General features: G+C 51.1%; 8 protein-coding genes across 8 annotated transcripts; 6 read left to right on the forward strand and 2 right to left on the reverse strand.

Moving 5' to 3' along the window:
• Positions 1-333: 333 nt before the first annotated feature.
• On the reverse strand, positions 334-1,451 carry VTN31DRAFT_1027 (uncharacterized protein; the record flags this gene model as incomplete). The annotated part of the gene is made up of 2 exons (XM_069401039.1): positions 334-1,347; positions 1,431-1,451. The coding sequence occupies 2 exons, from the start codon at positions 1,449-1,451 to the stop codon at positions 334-336; spliced, it is 1,035 nt and encodes a 344-aa protein (XP_069263883.1).
• A 517-nt stretch (positions 1,452-1,968) lies between these two features.
• Positions 1,969-3,174, reverse strand: VTN31DRAFT_1028 (uncharacterized protein; the record flags this gene model as incomplete). Its single annotated transcript, XM_069401040.1, has 1 exon — positions 1,969-3,174. The coding sequence occupies one exon, from the start codon at positions 3,172-3,174 to the stop codon at positions 1,969-1,971; it is 1,206 nt and encodes a 401-aa protein (XP_069263884.1).
• Positions 3,175-5,844: 2,670 nt separating this feature from the next.
• VTN31DRAFT_1029 (uncharacterized protein) lies at positions 5,845-7,070 on the forward strand (the record flags this gene model as incomplete). The annotated part of the gene is made up of 3 exons (XM_069401041.1): positions 5,845-6,557; positions 6,613-6,861; positions 6,917-7,070. 3 exons carry the CDS (start codon positions 5,845-5,847, stop codon positions 7,068-7,070), a joined length of 1,116 nt encoding a protein of 371 aa, XP_069263885.1.
• Positions 7,071-8,086: 1,016 nt separating this feature from the next.
• On the forward strand, positions 8,087-9,981 carry VTN31DRAFT_1030 (uncharacterized protein; the record flags this gene model as incomplete). The annotated part of the gene is made up of 4 exons (XM_069401043.1): positions 8,087-8,751; positions 8,811-9,113; positions 9,185-9,667; positions 9,723-9,981. 4 exons carry the CDS (start codon positions 8,087-8,089, stop codon positions 9,979-9,981), a joined length of 1,710 nt encoding a protein of 569 aa, XP_069263886.1.
• A 756-nt stretch (positions 9,982-10,737) lies between these two features.
• Positions 10,738-11,718, forward strand: VTN31DRAFT_1031 (uncharacterized protein; the record flags this gene model as incomplete). The annotated part of the gene is made up of 1 exon (XM_069401044.1): positions 10,738-11,718. One exon carries the CDS (start codon positions 10,738-10,740, stop codon positions 11,716-11,718), a length of 981 nt encoding a protein of 326 aa, XP_069263887.1.
• Positions 11,719-11,741: 23 nt separating this feature from the next.
• Positions 11,742-12,236, forward strand: VTN31DRAFT_1032 (uncharacterized protein; the record flags this gene model as incomplete). Its single annotated transcript, XM_069401045.1, has 1 exon — positions 11,742-12,236. The coding sequence occupies one exon, from the start codon at positions 11,742-11,744 to the stop codon at positions 12,234-12,236; it is 495 nt and encodes a 164-aa protein (XP_069263888.1).
• A 754-nt stretch (positions 12,237-12,990) lies between these two features.
• On the forward strand, positions 12,991-14,767 carry VTN31DRAFT_1033 (uncharacterized protein; the record flags this gene model as incomplete). The annotated part of the gene is made up of 2 exons (XM_069401046.1): positions 12,991-13,051; positions 13,119-14,767. 2 exons carry the CDS (start codon positions 12,991-12,993, stop codon positions 14,765-14,767), a joined length of 1,710 nt encoding a protein of 569 aa, XP_069263889.1.
• Positions 14,768-15,741: 974 nt separating this feature from the next.
• Positions 15,742-16,597, forward strand: VTN31DRAFT_1034 (uncharacterized protein; the record flags this gene model as incomplete). The annotated part of the gene is made up of 3 exons (XM_069401047.1): positions 15,742-15,895; positions 15,954-16,330; positions 16,391-16,597. The coding sequence occupies 3 exons, from the start codon at positions 15,742-15,744 to the stop codon at positions 16,595-16,597; spliced, it is 738 nt and encodes a 245-aa protein (XP_069263890.1).
• Positions 16,598-16,846: the final 249 nt, after the last annotated feature.

Here is a 16,846-nt window from a genome sequence, read left to right on the forward strand (position 1 = left end):
GGGTTGATCCCTCATGCTAGAGGTGTCATCATCCTTTGGGGAAGTCCAATGGGGAGGCCTGCGGCTCTAATTTTGATATGAAGGGTGCCCTCCGTACGTTGGAAGACCTGGAATTCAGAATGGCGGAGCGAATTCGCGATGGCGAAGGCCCCCGGTACTCTAATGAGGCACCAGGAACTTATCGTGCTGCAGGAATTGGTGTCCGGGTTTCGCCGAGGTCTGTCAGATGCTCTATATGCTCTATTTCATGAGTCTATACTATCTAGGTCTGTTGTGACCGTCGTCTCTCATCATCATAACAACGTCAAATCAGTAGGGCTGTCGTACCCAATGTCAAACCTTCTCGCTCCATCCCCATACAGACCACCAGCACCGCACTTCCATCAGATCCCCTGTCGCAGTCTCCCAGTCATCATAGGCGACTTCTTCGCCTTGCTCAATTATCCCGAGACCAATCTCAGTCATCCTCTGCCGAAACTCCTCAACCTGCGGAAGATACGCCTCACGCAGCGGCATTTCAACGACAACACGTGCATTCACGCCAGAGCTGAGCCATCGAGCAATCGTTTGCACAAGCCACTTTGGATGTTCGGGAGAATACAGCGGGTCGGCAGCGAGGATGATATCGTACCGGTCCTCGCGTGTTGGTTCGGTATCGGGAACAACGGACCAATCTAGCACACCAGCCGATACCTGCGCGCCACTCGATTCTAGCACACTACGGTTCAACTCGACGTTATGTGACAGATTGGGTACAATAGCAGGCAGGTCCGTGAGATGAACCGATGCCGATGCCCCGCGGAGGACAGCAAATGATAAGCCAACCAGCCCAGTCCCCGATCCCAACTCCAAGGCCCGCACTTTCTGCTGGCTACATTGAGAGGTGGTAGACTCTGACGGAACGAGTTCGGGTACGGCGTCGAGGATCGTGTGCAGACGCCGCGACAGCACATAGGACGACACCCAAGTCTTCATCCCCAAGTTGTCAGCGGTGAGCGATGGCTCATGCAAGGTCAGAGCGACTTCTTGCGTGGCGGAGAGTGGTATGTGAAACACACGTGACATTGACGGCATGGCAGTTCGGCCAGACCGTTCGCTCAGCCTGACTGCAGCTGCATTCCACACTTCTTCCCTCGCTTCGTGGGACTCGATCCACGCGAGCGAACTAGACACTATCGACGTGAGATATCGCGAGACGCCGGCTGGATCGACGACGACTTTTCGCGGCGCATCACCGACCGCGCTGCCGAAAGTTCTAGGCCTGATTGCGAGTAATTCTAAAGCTTGAAGGAGCTCCTCTGCAGTTGGCTTGCGGTATAACTGAGGAAGATCAAACACTGTAATTCTCTTTTGGTAGTGCCGCGGACGGTCCACTTATCAGTGGTCAAGCTCGACAATTTCGGACCGAATCGTATATAAATGAGACGTACCATGCAAAGGCTGCTCGTCATCAACAGCTGTTATCATGTTGACCGTGAACCTTTGGAGACACTGCTCGCAAACAATACGAGGACTACTAGTACACACACTGCACTTCGCAAACGAAACTGGCGGACTTCGATACGGAGTAGGGAGATATTGAGAGTTTTATTGTCTCTTCAGACGGTTAAACTATGCCCAGTTAAGAACTGTGTAGGTTATGGTTGTCGGTTGATAAGGACAAAAAAAAAAAAAAATTAGCCTATCAGGGCAACGCCTGGTGTCATCCGCTCCTCCGTCGACAGCAGAGAACCACGGTCCATTCCGACTCCGTTCTTTCTAGAAAACCTAGGGCAGATACTGTATTGTACTGCTCATGAACCATTGTGCATTCGATACTAATCCTTCAATAACAATCGATTCGAACGCGTTTAACATACCGATCAATCCACAACCAGAACAATGCATTATGTATGAAAAGTTCCGTAAGCAGGATGATGTTCTAGGGTAGTATCGCTTGCATGCCACCAAGTGCACAAGTCATACCGGTCATGATAGCTGACGCTTCTTTTGATTTCCCAGCGGGATCACAGGGATATGAAGCATGCGGTTCGGGGGTACAACTGGGCCGCTGTTGTCACCAGTGGCGTCAATAGCCTTTTTGATGAGCTCCTCGAGAGCAGCTCCAATCTGATCGGCCTCGTACGACTCCTCCGCGCCTGGCAGCGGAGACAAAATGATAAACCCACCGTCGGGATCCTCTCCCGATTGCCTCTCTTTATCTCCATAAGGGTCCGCGGCTGGGCTGGTCCCCTTGAGAATATTGGGGTTTCGCGAGACAACGGTCCAATGATCGTGGACTTGGAAGCCTGCCACAAAATCCCGGTTGAGGCGACCGGCCGCTAGGCAACTGTCACGGTAATCCCATACGAAAGGGTATGGGTTATCAACCGCTGGAAGCGCCAGTATCAAACCTCGGGCAAGGTGGAACGCTGAAGAAACGGTCTTGGTCTCTTCCGCGCCCTCGAAACCATCTCCTGGGTTAACCGCTGTCTCCGATTCTTGCAAAACGTGATGGAATTTATCGGATGACTCATAAGACTGCGTGATCGACTGAGTCATCGAGATATTCGAGAACTTGATCGGAAGGTCCTCTTCAGCACGGCGCGCGGGGTTGTCGGTTTGCGAAGCGGTCTCGGATCCTTGCCCGTCATCTTCCACAGTGATTTCCGTCTGGACCAGCCGTGAGATCTTAGCCACAGTTTCTCGAGCGGCGCTCTTCAGAGCAGGGATCAAATGGTCATGTTCCTGCATTTCTGCTGGCATTGGAGTGGTCCAGTAAGACGCCAATCCAGCCCAAGAGGCAATTTGGACGATGCCTTTGGTGTATCTCCGTTGCATAATCTGCGTCGCATGATATCTCTCCTCCTCCGACTTCCCGACCACGCTGGGACTGACATTCAACACTCTGCCGCCTTCCCACAGAATAAAATCATGTTTTCTGGCGATCACGGTGAGCTTATGCCCCGTCTCCGGTGTCCAGTCGTCAATCACGTCGGCCTGGATCAGAAAAATGGCGATGTATGGCCCGACCAAGTCTGCGAGTTCCAGCAACATCTCCGTTGACGTGACGGAGGGGGCTGCAGCGACACAGATAAGCCGACCATAGGGCAGATGTGGTTTCGTCTGTTGCAGCCGCGCGAGATGATAGCGAATTGGATGAATTTGAGGACGCGCCGGTGCAGGAGATGACATATTTGCTTGGTGTTATCTGAGGAGATTGACAACTCGCCCTTCTTTTCCTCCCAGGCTTGTCGCGATCAGTCCTGACACTGCCTTACTTGACAATTGTTCACGATTGGTCCCGTGATTGCGTCCGAAGCCCTTGATCACCTTGAAGTACCCAAAGCGTTCAAGCAATGTCCGCGGGGCTTGAGAAGTCTCGCTTATATGTAAGCTCAAGTGTGTTCGCTCTAAATCAAGATGATAGCTCCGCTAGTTGCTCTAGGCTTGTGATCGGCTCTTCTGCCAACCTTGAAGGCATTTTTAGGTTAGTATTACTCCGTACTCATCTACTCCGTACGGAGTACGGAGTACTCGATGGGGAAATAGGTTAGGGCGTGGAAAGAATTTGAGAGCATCAGATCGAGAGGCGTCGGCCAGACTGGGAATGATGGCGCGCTGTTAGCGTCTATGCTTTCCCTCTGTGGCTTGGGGCTTCGAGTCTCGACAGCGTGAGGTCGCGTCTCGTCCACTCAGTTTGCATCCCGCAATCTCGACTCTTAACTTTGTTTAAAATTGCGTTCTTGAATGGGACCACTGTCACCACCGGGCACTAGCATGCTTAACTTGGTTTCAGTCGCATCACAGGAGAAAAACGTCCGAAGCTTGACAGGTGAGCTTCTTTTACTCTCATTCCGAGGCCATAGGCGTTAATACGCGCTTTCTAGCCCTGGAGGATGGGACAATCACCACAATAGACTTGCACTCTTGCAGTTCAACGACCTCAATCACCAAAAATCCCAGTGTCGATCCATACTGGCCAAGAACACGACTAACTCGTAGTCCATGGTACAGTGTGGTCCTCCGTGGTCCGTACAGACTCCGTACGGAGTACCTACTAGTTAGTAAATTAATTTCCCAAATCGAGTGGCGCTGGCACGTTGGCACCCCGCCACGATGCTGCTTGAGCCTTGCCAGTGCGAGCCCTAGGGCCTGGGAGCTCTGGAGCGGAGATATAATAATGGCCTCTGGGCTTCTTGGCCCAGGTTCTTCAGACCAACTCGTTCGGCTGGTTGACGACGGAAGCGAGGCAATGGGTCTCACAGCGCAAGCTATGAGTACATGGTTCGAAGGATGAAACTCGAGTGACAATCAGAGACAAAATAATACCTCAATCAGAAATTCAGAATACATAGACTCCAGGCCAGCATCAAGAGAGTTACGAGACTCGCGGCCGGGCAACTCCGCATCGAATATCTCCGTAGCTCTCCTTCATGCAATCGAGCGCAATTGCATACCTGGAAAACACCTCGCTCGCTGCGAGTTGCAACAATCCGTGCTCCAGGGACGCACTCACACATTAATCCTCCGTAGGCGACTACTGTCCGAGTACTCCCGTACCCATACCCTGTATGTAGTAAGTAGTAAGAAAACCCCAGTACGGGCCTCCGTGCATCGTTCAGAGTATTTTCCTCGTAATCCACCAAAGGTTAAACTCGATGTCTCAACTTCGTGGACTCGCAGAGTCAAACGTTAAAAGGCTATATCTCACTTCCTACTATGTAGTAGTTGAAGTTTCTCGCAGTTAAGCTGACAACTCTGATAAAAATCGAATAAATGCCTAATACAGCAGTTGCCTACGAGTTCAAGTTCTGGAGAGCTAGTTATTACAAGTATGTAGAGATGGCAGTAAACTTGTCCTCGATCGTGCAAAAGTGAGAGGGCTCACTAAGGACTAACAGTAGTACTATGGAGTAGATACTACGAGCATTAGTACTACTCGTAGTACTGGAATGAACTGGTGCGAAATAGATGAGTTCCTGGTCTGGAAGTTTCAGGATGGACGACAGAGGTGACAATGGAAGAAAGAGCTACTGGATGAATTCATCATGTCGATGCTCCCCCTCATCTCATCGATGAAGGATTCTGGGACGCAGAAATGCTTTTGTACACGGAACTTCGAGGTGCGTTAGGGCTCAAACCCTAGGGGCGAGTTGATGGGCTGATGCTATCCTAGCTGCAGCCTGCAGGTACAGAGTATCCGTACACAAAAATTACGGAGTATTTACTCGTACATACTTAATTAGGAAGCTACACGTTATTCGGAATGGGTTCTCCCGAACTGATGACTAAGCTAGTTACTTGTAACTTGTACGGAGTACTCCGTAAGGCATGATGGAATCACGTGCACACGGTAATTAACTAATGCACCTGATTGTTCCATAATTACGGGAAGATTGGTAAAGACTCCGTAATGCGGTGGAGCGTTCATAACTACCTACATCGAAACTTTCCCATCCACTGGCGCCCAGATGCTGCAAAGAGAACTTCACTTTGAGGAAAGGATAGGAGAGTAAATTTCTTGAAGCTTGGGACCCTATGGTGGTGACTGGTGAGGGGATATCTCACAATATCAGCTGACAATTTCTGAGCAATTTCGTACGGAGTCGAGAGTATGGCCTCGTAACTGACGGGTACCCCGTACGATCCGTATATTCAGTAACCTAACCTAACAGACTTCAAACCCATCACATGGCTTTGCTCCATGCTTCTCAAAAAATCAACAATCTGCGCATATTGAAGCCCCATCTCCCACCACCGCAGTGCCCATCAATCTTTATTGCTCCTCATTCGACTAGCTTACTCTTTGCACTGCTGTCTTGTGGTCATTTTTCTCCCGTCCAGATTCACGCTGAACCCATCATGCCAGGCAAACCCCTGCCTACGTTTACACAAGCCGAAGTTCGATCACACAACTCGAAGAAGTCATGTTTTGTGACAATCGGTTCTAAAGTATATGACGTGACCGGATTTCTGGACGATCATCCCGGAGGTGCCGATTTGATTCTGCAGCATGCAGGTTCCGACGTGACGAAGATTATGCGTGATCCCATCTCCCATATCCACACTGAGGCTGCGTACGAGATTTTGGAGGAATGCCATGTCGGTTTCCTCGAGTCAGACGACAAGTCAAGTGCCACAACTGCTGAAACGAATGGGTCCGGCCCGCGCGTATATGCCAGTACTGGAATGGCATCGGAAGAAGACCTATCGAAGGAAACAGACATTGTTGCGGACTACCGCACGCACAAATTCCTCGACCTGAGCAAACCACTGTTCCCCCAGCTCTGGTATGGTGGCTTTTCCAAGGAGTTCTATCTCTCACAGGTCCATCGTCCCCGGCATTACAAGGGCGGGGAATCCGCGCCGCTATTCGGGAACTTCCTAGAACCTTTATCTAAGACACCTTGGTATTTGGTACCTATCATCTGGCTGCCATGCGTCGCATATGGGACAGCTGTTGGTCTTTCCGGCTTCAATAACTACGTGCTTGCTGCGGGATACTGGCTGTTTGGCCTCTTCTTTTGGACTCTTGTTGAATACGTCATGCATCGATTTCTATTCCATATCGACAAGTATGTCGTGACTGCTCTTTCGAGCCTCATCTCGCTCATGCTGACGGGTAAATAGATGGCTACCTGATAATCGTGTCGGAATCTCCCTTCACTTTCTCCTCCACGGCATCCACCACTACTTGCCAATGGACCGGTACCGACTGGTCTTACCGCCGGCGCTGTTCGTTATTCTTGCTGCACCCTTCTACAAGTTTGCTCACGCAGTGATTTTCTACAACTGGCATGCTGCCGTTCTGGCATATTGTGGCGGTATCTTTGGATACGTATGTTACGACATGACACATTATTTTCTTCATCATCGCAAGTCAGTAATCCGCAGATCATGGGTGAGGGGCTTTTCATCGCTGACCTGTCTGCAGCTTGCCCTACTACTACAAGCAGCTGAAGAAGTACCATCTCCAGCATCATTTTGCCGATTTCCAGAATGGCTTCGGTGTGACGAGCCGTTTCTGGGACCGTGTCTTCGGCACCGAGCTTCAATTGCCTCCGCCAACCGAGATCAAGACGGATTAACTTTGCCATTTTCGAAGGTCGTCGTTAATTTCCATAGCGTTGATGGCAAGCCTGATGATATCCGTCGACTTTTCCTTTTCCTCGCTGGGTTCCTTTCGCTTCCGGACTTCCGATAGAGCTCGAAGGTTTGTAATCTATAATAGGGGGTACTCTTGTCATGTTATCTTATTTGTTGAGAATGGATATTACTTATCTTGCTTCGGTAGTACATAAGACGATCCCTTAGCCTGAAGTCTAGGATTATTCCGTAGTATATTGTTCGTCATTGCTTCATTGTTGCCATTCGCCGAGGCACTGCAACTTCAAAATTACCACTATGTACGGAGTCGGGACTGAGGTAAGTACTCGTAAGTTACAGAGTATCCTCCTACTACGAGTAGTTACTGCATTACTCGGTGAGTCCGTTACCCCTTAACTTACCGACAGTTACCGTATTGTTCTGGCTACCTAGTTACTTCTTACAGTAGCTCGTACAGAGTATTCCATACGAGTACATAATATGTACTCCGTACTCGTAACTACGGAGTACTCGTACGGAGTATCAACTACGGGGTACTTGTTCAGTACTCGTATGTACGGAGTAAGGTATGGAGTAAGGTACTCCGTACGGAGTACGGGGTACTCCGGACTGCGTATAGTTACTACTAGAGGTAGGTACAGTACCTGTGCACGTAGGTAGTTACTTGTATAGGAAGGTATATCTTGTAATTTCCAAACGTGGCTAAAATGCATTACTAATCGATTCCAGAGAAAACACTGCGTTGTTCGGCGGTTCGACTCTCAAACCTTCACGCTTGTTCTTTGCCCAAAGCTCCGGTCGCCTCAGTCGTGCCCTGAGAGTTCAACAGCCGGCTGGTTTTCCGTTGCTCTCCTTGACTGCACCAGAGAAAAGGTCTGCAAATCCGTTATCGATATTGCTTTCGCCTTTAGCTTGTTGAAAGTGATCACCCCTTTCCGCCACATCGTCGATCTTCATTGTCAGTTATCGTTCAGGAGATACTAGCGCACTGTCCGCCATGTCAGCGCTCGATGTGGAAGCGCTTCTCGAATCCGCTGCGGCTTCCGCTACAACGGAGAAATCATCTGAAGAACGGGACGGAGGCCGCCTGAAAGAGGATCCATCTGAACGCCGCGACCATGACCGTAACCGCGACCGCGACCGTGACCGTGATCGCCCCCGTTCTCCTGACCGGGAGCGCAGGCACAGAGATCGCAGTCGGGATCGAAGACGCGATCGAGGCGAAGATGACTTGAGGAGTCCGAGGAGCGAGCATGGCAGTGCTAACGGGAGCCATAGAAGTAGAAGGAGAAGTCGGAGTCGTCGCCGTGACCGTGACGACCGCTACGGGGGTGATTACTACCGCGGTGGAGGCCGTACGCGAACAAGGTCACGCTCTCCCTACGACGACAGATACTATCGCCCTTCGGGACGATCCCGCAGGGACCGTGATGACGACAGATACTACCGTCGTGATCGCGACGGACGACGACGTAGCCCTAGCCCCAGGCGCCGCACCCGATCACCAACACCCAACGATGATGAGCGTGACAAGAGAACCATCTTTGTCCAACAACTTGCCGCGCGCCTGAGGACGAAAGAACTGATTGAATTCTTCGAGAAGGTGGGCCCCGTCAAGGAAGCCCAGATCGTGAAGGATCGCGTGAGTGGAAGGTCGAAAGGGTATGTCACTTTCTCTCCTGACTGGTGTTCTGATCACCTAAGCTAACCGTGGTAACCAGCGTGGGCTACGTTGAATTTAAGAACGAAGAATCTGTCCCGCTTGCCATTCAGCTCACTGGCCAGAAACTTCTAGGGATTCCCATCATCGCACAGTTGACCGAAGCCGAGAAGAATCGTCAGGCCCGACACTCCGATTCTGGTCATTCCGCTTCCGCGCCGTTTCACAGGTTGTACGTTGGTAACATTCATTTCAGTATCACTGAGAATGATCTCCAGAATGTCTTCGAACCTTTTGGTGAACTAGAATTCGTCCAGCTCCAGAAGGACGAGGCTGGCCGGAGCCGGGGCTATGGCTTTGTGCAGTATGTTTTCCCGCTCTTTTTTTTTTTTTTCCAAGTCGTTCGAGTACTAACGCCCCTTTTCTCCTGCATAGGTTCCGTGACCCCAACTCTGCTAGGGAGGCTTTGGAGAAAATGAACGGATTCGACCTTGCTGGTCGGCCGATCCGCGTTGGCCTTGGCAACGATAAGTTCACCCCTGAATCGACGGCCAATCTACTGCAACGTTTCCAGGGCCAAGGTCAGCAAGGGTACCAGGGTTCCTCATTCTCTGGCCATGGAGGCCGCGGAGTGCATGCCGGCGGTACCAGCACTTTCGACCGTGCTGGGGGTCGAGACAATGATCGTGGCGCGGGTGGTGCCAGCGCGCTGGATGATACAGACGTTGCTGGTGTGAACTTCAACAATTATAGCAGAGATGCATTGATGCGCAAATTGGCGAGAACAGATCAACCCGAACAGTCTGCAGATGAGCAGCGTCAGATGCTCCGGCCGAAGACAGAAACTAAGCCACTGCCGGTCAATGTCAACATGGCAAGTCGATGCGTATTGTTGCGGAACATGTTTGACCCTGCAGAGTAAGTCGACGCTCGTTCCGTCAACTCCGTGGCAGATTCACTAACATTTTTGCAGGGAAGAGGGCGAAAACTGGATCAAGGAGTTGGAAGAAGACGTTCGCCAGGAGTGCGAAGAAAAATATGGTCACGTGGTTCACATTGCTGTAGATCCGAACTCGCAAGGCGACATCTACCTCAAGTTCGACCGAGTCCAGGGCGGAGAGAACGCCATCAAGGGCCTCAATGGACGATTCTTTGGTGGCCGACAAATCAGCGCGCAGCCTGTTGTCGACGCTGTCTACAGCAGTCTCTTTTCCCGTACGAAGGCGATTTGAAGACGTGGGAGCTCATGGTAGGTCATTTGTTATTCCTTGTTTCTTCTGCAAGTAGACTATTTTACATCACCATTATTTTCATGTAGTTATGGTTGTACTCCTGGCTGGCGTGTCTACTCAATCCTGTGATAGGCGTTCGATGAATAGGGGCCATGGAGATTTTATCTCTTTGTCTTTTGGAGACATTGGTAGCATCTGATGCTTGCTTGTCCAATCGGCTGAGAACATGCGGTCCTTGTGACTGTGTGCTGCCGCCATTGTACCCTAACAATTGCTATAGAACTCAAAACATGAAATGAATCCTCAGTCATGGTATGAAACTGAGTGCAATTACTAGTCTTCCAGCCGCAACATCCGCAGCTATGCTCTTCATTGGACAGTGAACTGGTCATCATCATCACAGATGTTTCTGGTGATAATCTCGTCCATAAAGGGCTCAAAATCATGTCGCGGAGCTCAGAAATGAATCTCTAGAGTCCCCTTCGGGTACAATAGGGACGCATAGCAGGCTCCGCGTAGCAAGCTGATCAGAAGAGCTCTTCAACGAGCATGAACCCTATCCTAATGCTTGTTATCGGAGTAAAGGGTTCCTCACTCATTCCTCATTGAAGCCCTACACATGGTCGTGAGCATCTTCCTGACTTCAGTGTCGCCTTCAGGGCTCGGCAAAGCCACCGCCTGGAATCTTCCGTTCACGAAAAAGTCATTCTCCCTCGTCAATCGTCTACCGTTGTGCCTGTGCCTTTGCTGCTCATCATGGCCAACAACATCGAGATCAAGGCGCAGGATCCGGTCGGCTCGAGGTCTGCCAGTCCCAGTACACAGTTCCCAGAGCACCAGCATCAACAGAACGATCCCATCCTTCAGGAGCTGGGGGAGCTGCGGATCCGTTGCCTGCAGACTGAGAATGAGCTAGCGAGGGCCACGGAAGCTCTTCAGACAACTCAACAGCATTCTCGTGGTCAATTTTATGAGATTTCCTCCCTTAAGGCCAAAATCTCGCATCTGCAGAACATTATCGAAAAGCAGAAGATGACCATTGCTCGGCAGAGCAAGATCATTGCTCAACGTCCACAAAATGTTCTGCCTAGTAACAACTCCAATCGCAACAGAAACGGCAACGGCAATAGCATGGTTCTTTGGACCAGGCCGCCGGCTCCCATGCCACAAACGCACCAGCAGAACACCCTTTCCCCTCTCACTGCGAATCACCATGCTGGCCCTTTTGCATCGTCGCAGTCGTCTGTTCCCAATCAGGACCTAGTGAGATATCGTTATGCTGGACATTTCGCGTCGCGGCCTCAGGTCTCCAGACCACAGAATGGATATGGGATGACCAGCAACACTGTGGTAGATGCCTTTGAGCATAAAGTGGCATACTTCAGCAGCCAGTTCCATGGCCTCTGGGATATGACCGATGCCTTTGGTCGCAATTTCACTGCTAGAGTTGATGAACCCAATGGATTGAACATCGGATACGTGCTCTCCTTCCTTCCGGATCACAAGATGTTAGCTGCGCCTTCCAATGACCCTACCATACGGTGTCTGCTTGTGATCACAGCGATCAACCGCTATATCATTCAAGATATTGTGAAATTCTATAATGTCGTCCGGGGCGTTGACCATGCTGTCGATAAAGAGCTTCTGTCGCTCAAGAAGAACCTTCATGCCGGTAAGTACCTCTATAGTAACCGGAACAACTTGCTGCTCAAGAAGGGCGCTGACGTCTTGGAATAGCAAAGAACGCCGCTTCCATTGTGATGCATTCCTTGCTGGCAGCCACTATCCGGCAGATCGATATCGTCAGAAACCGTGCTGACTTCGATCAAATCTGCCAAGCACTGCAGGACAATCATTCGGAGAGGTTGTGGAGGTTGATAGGCCCTGCAATGCGCCCTAGTTTGGCCGTTGCTGCCCGCGACTCCCTCAAGCAAATCGTCAGGGAAGCCCATAGGCTGGCTCTCAATCTCCATTCTGCACCGTACGAGATTCGTTTCCACTTTCCAGAGCCTCACGAGGACTTCAACCGAGAAACCATGATGGTCACGGATGCCGCGGAGAGCAGAACCTTCGTGAATCAGAAGGTGAGGTTGGGACTCACCCCGATTACCTGGATGGGGGACTACTCGCAGCAGCGTCGTCGAATGCGCATGGTCACCATGAGCAAGGTGATCATCGGCTATGGTATGCCTCCGCTGAATGAACAGATCACCAGAGACAGGAGACAAAGTGAAGGTCAGGAATTCAAGGAATAACGGTGCCAGCTTGGCAATCGATTCATTCTCTGTGTTATGTACTAGTTGTCTGAGCTCTGGATGTTTTCCGATTGCCCTTTCTATCGATGATGTGGAATGACAGGGGTTGTGCTTCCATCATGTCAGGTGAAAGTGAGACAGCTGATTGCCAGCTGTAATCACGAAGTTTACTTGAATGAATGAAAATCCAATTTCATCAAGCTCCGGGTTGATTCGAGTACTCATAAGTACTGTTAGATATGAAGTCACTAATGAGTCCAGATAGGCTATTGGCTGTTGAATGAAGCGGTTGTCTTGCCTGGTGCATGTCTGGCTTTGCAACACGGTAGGAAAAGGGTCACTTTCTTAGGATCAAACTGTGATTGCCCAACCGAAAGGTGCGTGGCAGAAAGACGGGTGGCCGTGGCAAACCGTAAGAGCGGTGCCAGAACCGGCACCACACGATGCCGTTTCTGGCAGCTCCCAAACATACGATGTTAATTCAAAACAGGCAACTTGAGTGTAATTCTGCTGTAATTTACGCCCCTGTCGCTGTCAACATACAAGCTAGTCCTCGTACGGCGTACATACATACGGCGGCGATGCCGATTCGCAGTGCCGTGCCTAGAAGTTGCATGGGGAAAAATACGGCATCATCAAGAACGCTGTGCTGCCACGAGCGGCTCTGCGGCCCAAACCCATATCGCAACATCGCAGTCAAGGAGCCCTCTTTGGTCATTGAGACATCTTGTGCGCCGCCAATGCTGTGATATCCATGTTTCAATGTCCGACCAACCGGATAACCGTCCATGGCTGGACGTTGGCCGAAAACTACAGTAACATCCCCCCCTGTCGATGAAAAACATCATTATTGATCCGAGTATGGGCTAACAGATCAAACAGTCTTCGTCGCCTCCTTAGCCCGCCCTTGTCGCCCAGCTGATAGACGATATTTCCACGATTACTTTGTCACGCATCTGCCACGATCCTCCCTCCACCCAGACTCACGGGGTCCATCCACATCCTTCCATAAACTTCCTCGTGCCGCGTCAACACCAGATACTGGTTCTGGCCGACCCCCGGCCTCCGTCCAGGCTCCGGCAGGCTTGATCCGGGATACGACCGTCGTACGTATCCCTCTGCGGAGTGCCAAGCACCATTTCGGCGCAGCAGTCTCGCGCGGTTCCAGGAGGCACAATGAGGACACCTACCAAGCAGGTGTCATTGAGGTGCCCGCGTTTGCAAAACGGGTACCTCTCTCCGTAACGATTCGCCGGCGTTCGGGATCCGAGAATGCTTTCGAGTCCTCGCCGCAAGAGGCACGCGCGGCGGAAAGCGCTAGCGGAGACCCACAAGTCTTTTACTTCGGCGTATTTGACGGTCATGGAGGCACCGAATGCAGTGATTTCCTCAGGGACCGCCTGCATGATTATATCGAAAAGGCTGCTGAAGAGTTCGAGATCCGATCGAGCTTGCAGCCAAATTCGTCTGCAAATAACCACAAGCATCGGCGGTTTGCTGCAGGTTATGCCCATGACCTTTCCATCATTCAGGCGGCGAACATGGAGAAGATCCGCGAACTAGAGCAAAAATTAATTGGTGCCTGGAAAAAGCTAGTCGGTGGCTATTTCAAGAGATTCAAACCGGCATATTTCTCGTTTCCAACGCCCGGAGTCCTTTCAGGACACTCTAGCCATGGCGACTCCGCAAACGCTACTGATGACATCCCTGAATATGGCGTCTCCATGGAAGAAGTGATTCAGTATGCCTATCTTAAGGCCGACTTGGACTTTATCTCTGCCCAGGCTGCCAAGAATGAGGACGATCCAGTGCAGTCCGAGAAGCCGCTGAATGATCATGATATCCTTCATAGCCCGAGTCAGTATCGCAGTCCGCCGATAGGCGGCCCGAAACGCTTCATGGGCGGCAGTACTTGCAGCGTGGCTATGATTTCCACGCCAACACCGACGCCATTCTGGCATCCAGCAAGTTCCTCATCACTGCTTGTCTCTCATGTTGGCGATACGAGAATCCTACTCTGTGATACTGCCACCGGGGCTGCTATTCCTTTGACAACCAACCATCATCCCTCGTCTCCGACCGAGGCGTCGCGTTTGCGTCGTTATGCAACGAGTTTTGTCACTGACTCCTTCGGAGAAGAACGGATGAGTGGATTGGCAAATACCCGCGCCTTTGGGGACATTCACTCCAAGCGCCTGGGAGTCTCCGCAGAACCGGATATCCGGCGCATCGAGATGGGGCCAGCACAATATTCCTTCTTGGTTCTCATGTCCGATGGCATTAGCGGGGTGCTTCCTGACCAGGAGATTGTCGACACGATCAAGGAGGCTCATACGCCCGAACAGGCAGCCCGCGATGTAGTCAACTTTGCGACTGAGGTGAGTCCCAATGCGGACAATGCGACGTGCCTCGTTGTGCGTCTCGGTGGCTGGGAGCGAAGACAAGAAGGTGGTGTCGGAAGCATGGGCACCAAGGAAGCCAGAGACTTTCGCAGGCAAGAAGCCACTGATCCGCGCCGATCTCGAACTTGAAGTTGTGGGCGGTGTTTCCTGTAAATCTTTCAAATCTTGTCAATCACGCGAGACACATGACTGTACAGTATGCAGGGTTCTAGGTAATACATAGTCCTACTGGTTGGCTATTGGTTTTTGCGAACTTCTCTTGACAGCTGGGGTCAGTGGTAAGTTTACCGTGTTTACTCGTACAGCACGACGAGTAGGTACCTAGGTAGTTACTGTAACTTCTGTAAGTAGTTACCTGAAAGTACGGAAATAGGAGAGGATTATAGTTTCCTACCTAGGTATGCTGATTGATCAAGTCAGTGAACTTCCATTTACAGTTTAGTGGGTTTGGTTATCCTGGCCACCCGATGGTGAATTTGGTGATGGCTAGTGTCGGCATTCCGCGGAGACTACGAGTAATAACCTAAAAAAGGTTTAGTGTGTGCTGTACCTAAAAGGTTAAGGTAGATTCCCAATGAAGTAAAATACGAATACAACGTCGCCGAAAAAGCTCCTTATCTCAGTCACTTTTGTCGCGATCGCAATCTATCATATCAGATGCCTGATTACAAACTCGTATCCTCCTCAGCGATCTCTCGACTGTCGTGCTGGGGATTCGTCCCTCGTTTTCTTCTTCCCCCAGTCTGCATGATCTCTTTCCATTCCTTGATTTGTGCATCAAGTGCGCATCTTGAATAGGGAGCCTCTTGCTGTCCTCCAGCCAGCTACACTACACTGCCAGGCACGACGAAACCGGTTTGGCAGTCATTCAGGCCTTGAGAGTTTAGGACTTTGAGTGAGTGACGGAGAAATTTATATGCTGTGGTCCCATGCTTCAGATCGGCTTTGGACTCGTCAATCTCTAGCATTGCTGACAGTTGTCCTTTTCTCCTGGCCAGTCCTCTTCGTCAACAATCCCCGAACATCAGGCGGGGCCTACCCGGCGCTTGTACTCGCAGTTCAAAGTATCTCATCTGCCAGACCATAAGTTCCATACACACAAGATGAGTGCGCGAACGAGAAAACAAGTGGCAACGCCTCCTGAAACTGCCGGAAAGCCGGATGAGCAGCCATTGGGCAATGGAACACCAGTCAAGTCAAAGCGAGCCCAAGAGGAGAAGCATGAGAACATATTTCTGTTTTGGCCGAACATTGTCGGTACGTTCGGGCTATCTTTGTGTTGCAAAGCTGCATTTGTAGCCTGACCACAGTTCAGGCTATGTACGAGTTATCCTTGCCGTGGCTTCACTTTACTACATGCCTCTTCACCCACGCACATGTTCCTTCCTCTATAGCGTGTCTTGCTTGTTGGACGCACTGGACGGATACCTTGCGCGGCGATTCAATCAATCCACCACATTCGGTAGCGTGCTCGACATGGTGACGGATCGATGTACGACTGCCTGCCTTCTGGTGTTCTTGAGCTCGGCTTGGCCACGCTGGTCCATTTTGTTCCAGGGCCTGATCAGTCTGGATCTGTCCAGCCATTATATGCACATGTATGCCACCCTGTCGAGGGGCGGCGCGGACCAGAGCCACAAGAAAGTGGATTCCAGCCGAAGCTGGATTCTGCACCAATACTATACCAACAGGGTTTGTTGCGATCTTCTTCCTTCCCAGATGCGTCGACTAATTCGTCTCGTTTTCGCGTAGACCGTCCTGTTTGTTTGCTGTGCCCTGAACGAGCTGTTCTTCATCGGTCTCTACCTGCTGTCGTTCTCCTCTCCAATGTTGTCGCCGTCTCTCCTGCAGCCGTCCTCGGACTTCCAGAACCCAACCCCCCCAGCCACCTCCACAGACTCTGTTCGCCAGTCCATACAGTGCCGGAGCCCTGGAGCTCGCCCGGGCCAACAAGATTGACAGTTTCTGGCCTTGGGTGATCACGGGAATTTCTGCACCGGTCATGGCGTTGAAGCAGTTCATCAACATCGTGCAGCTCGTCAAGGCCAGCAATTGGCTTGCTGAAGGAGACCTTCTCAAGCGTCGAGCAGCACGGGCGGCGGGAAAGCTTCCGTGAACTCTATCGTCTCGCTGTGCGGGCGTCCTTTAGTCTTACAGATCAATTTCATTCGAAAGACTTAACGTTCGGCGACATCGATGTCGGGTACG

This window comes from Thermomyces dupontii (genome assembly GCF_041956625.1).
Source record: "Thermomyces dupontii strain NRRL 2155 unplaced genomic scaffold VTN31scaffold_1, whole genome shotgun sequence".
Taxonomy (NCBI): domain Eukaryota; kingdom Fungi; phylum Ascomycota; class Eurotiomycetes; order Eurotiales; family Trichocomaceae; genus Thermomyces; species Thermomyces dupontii.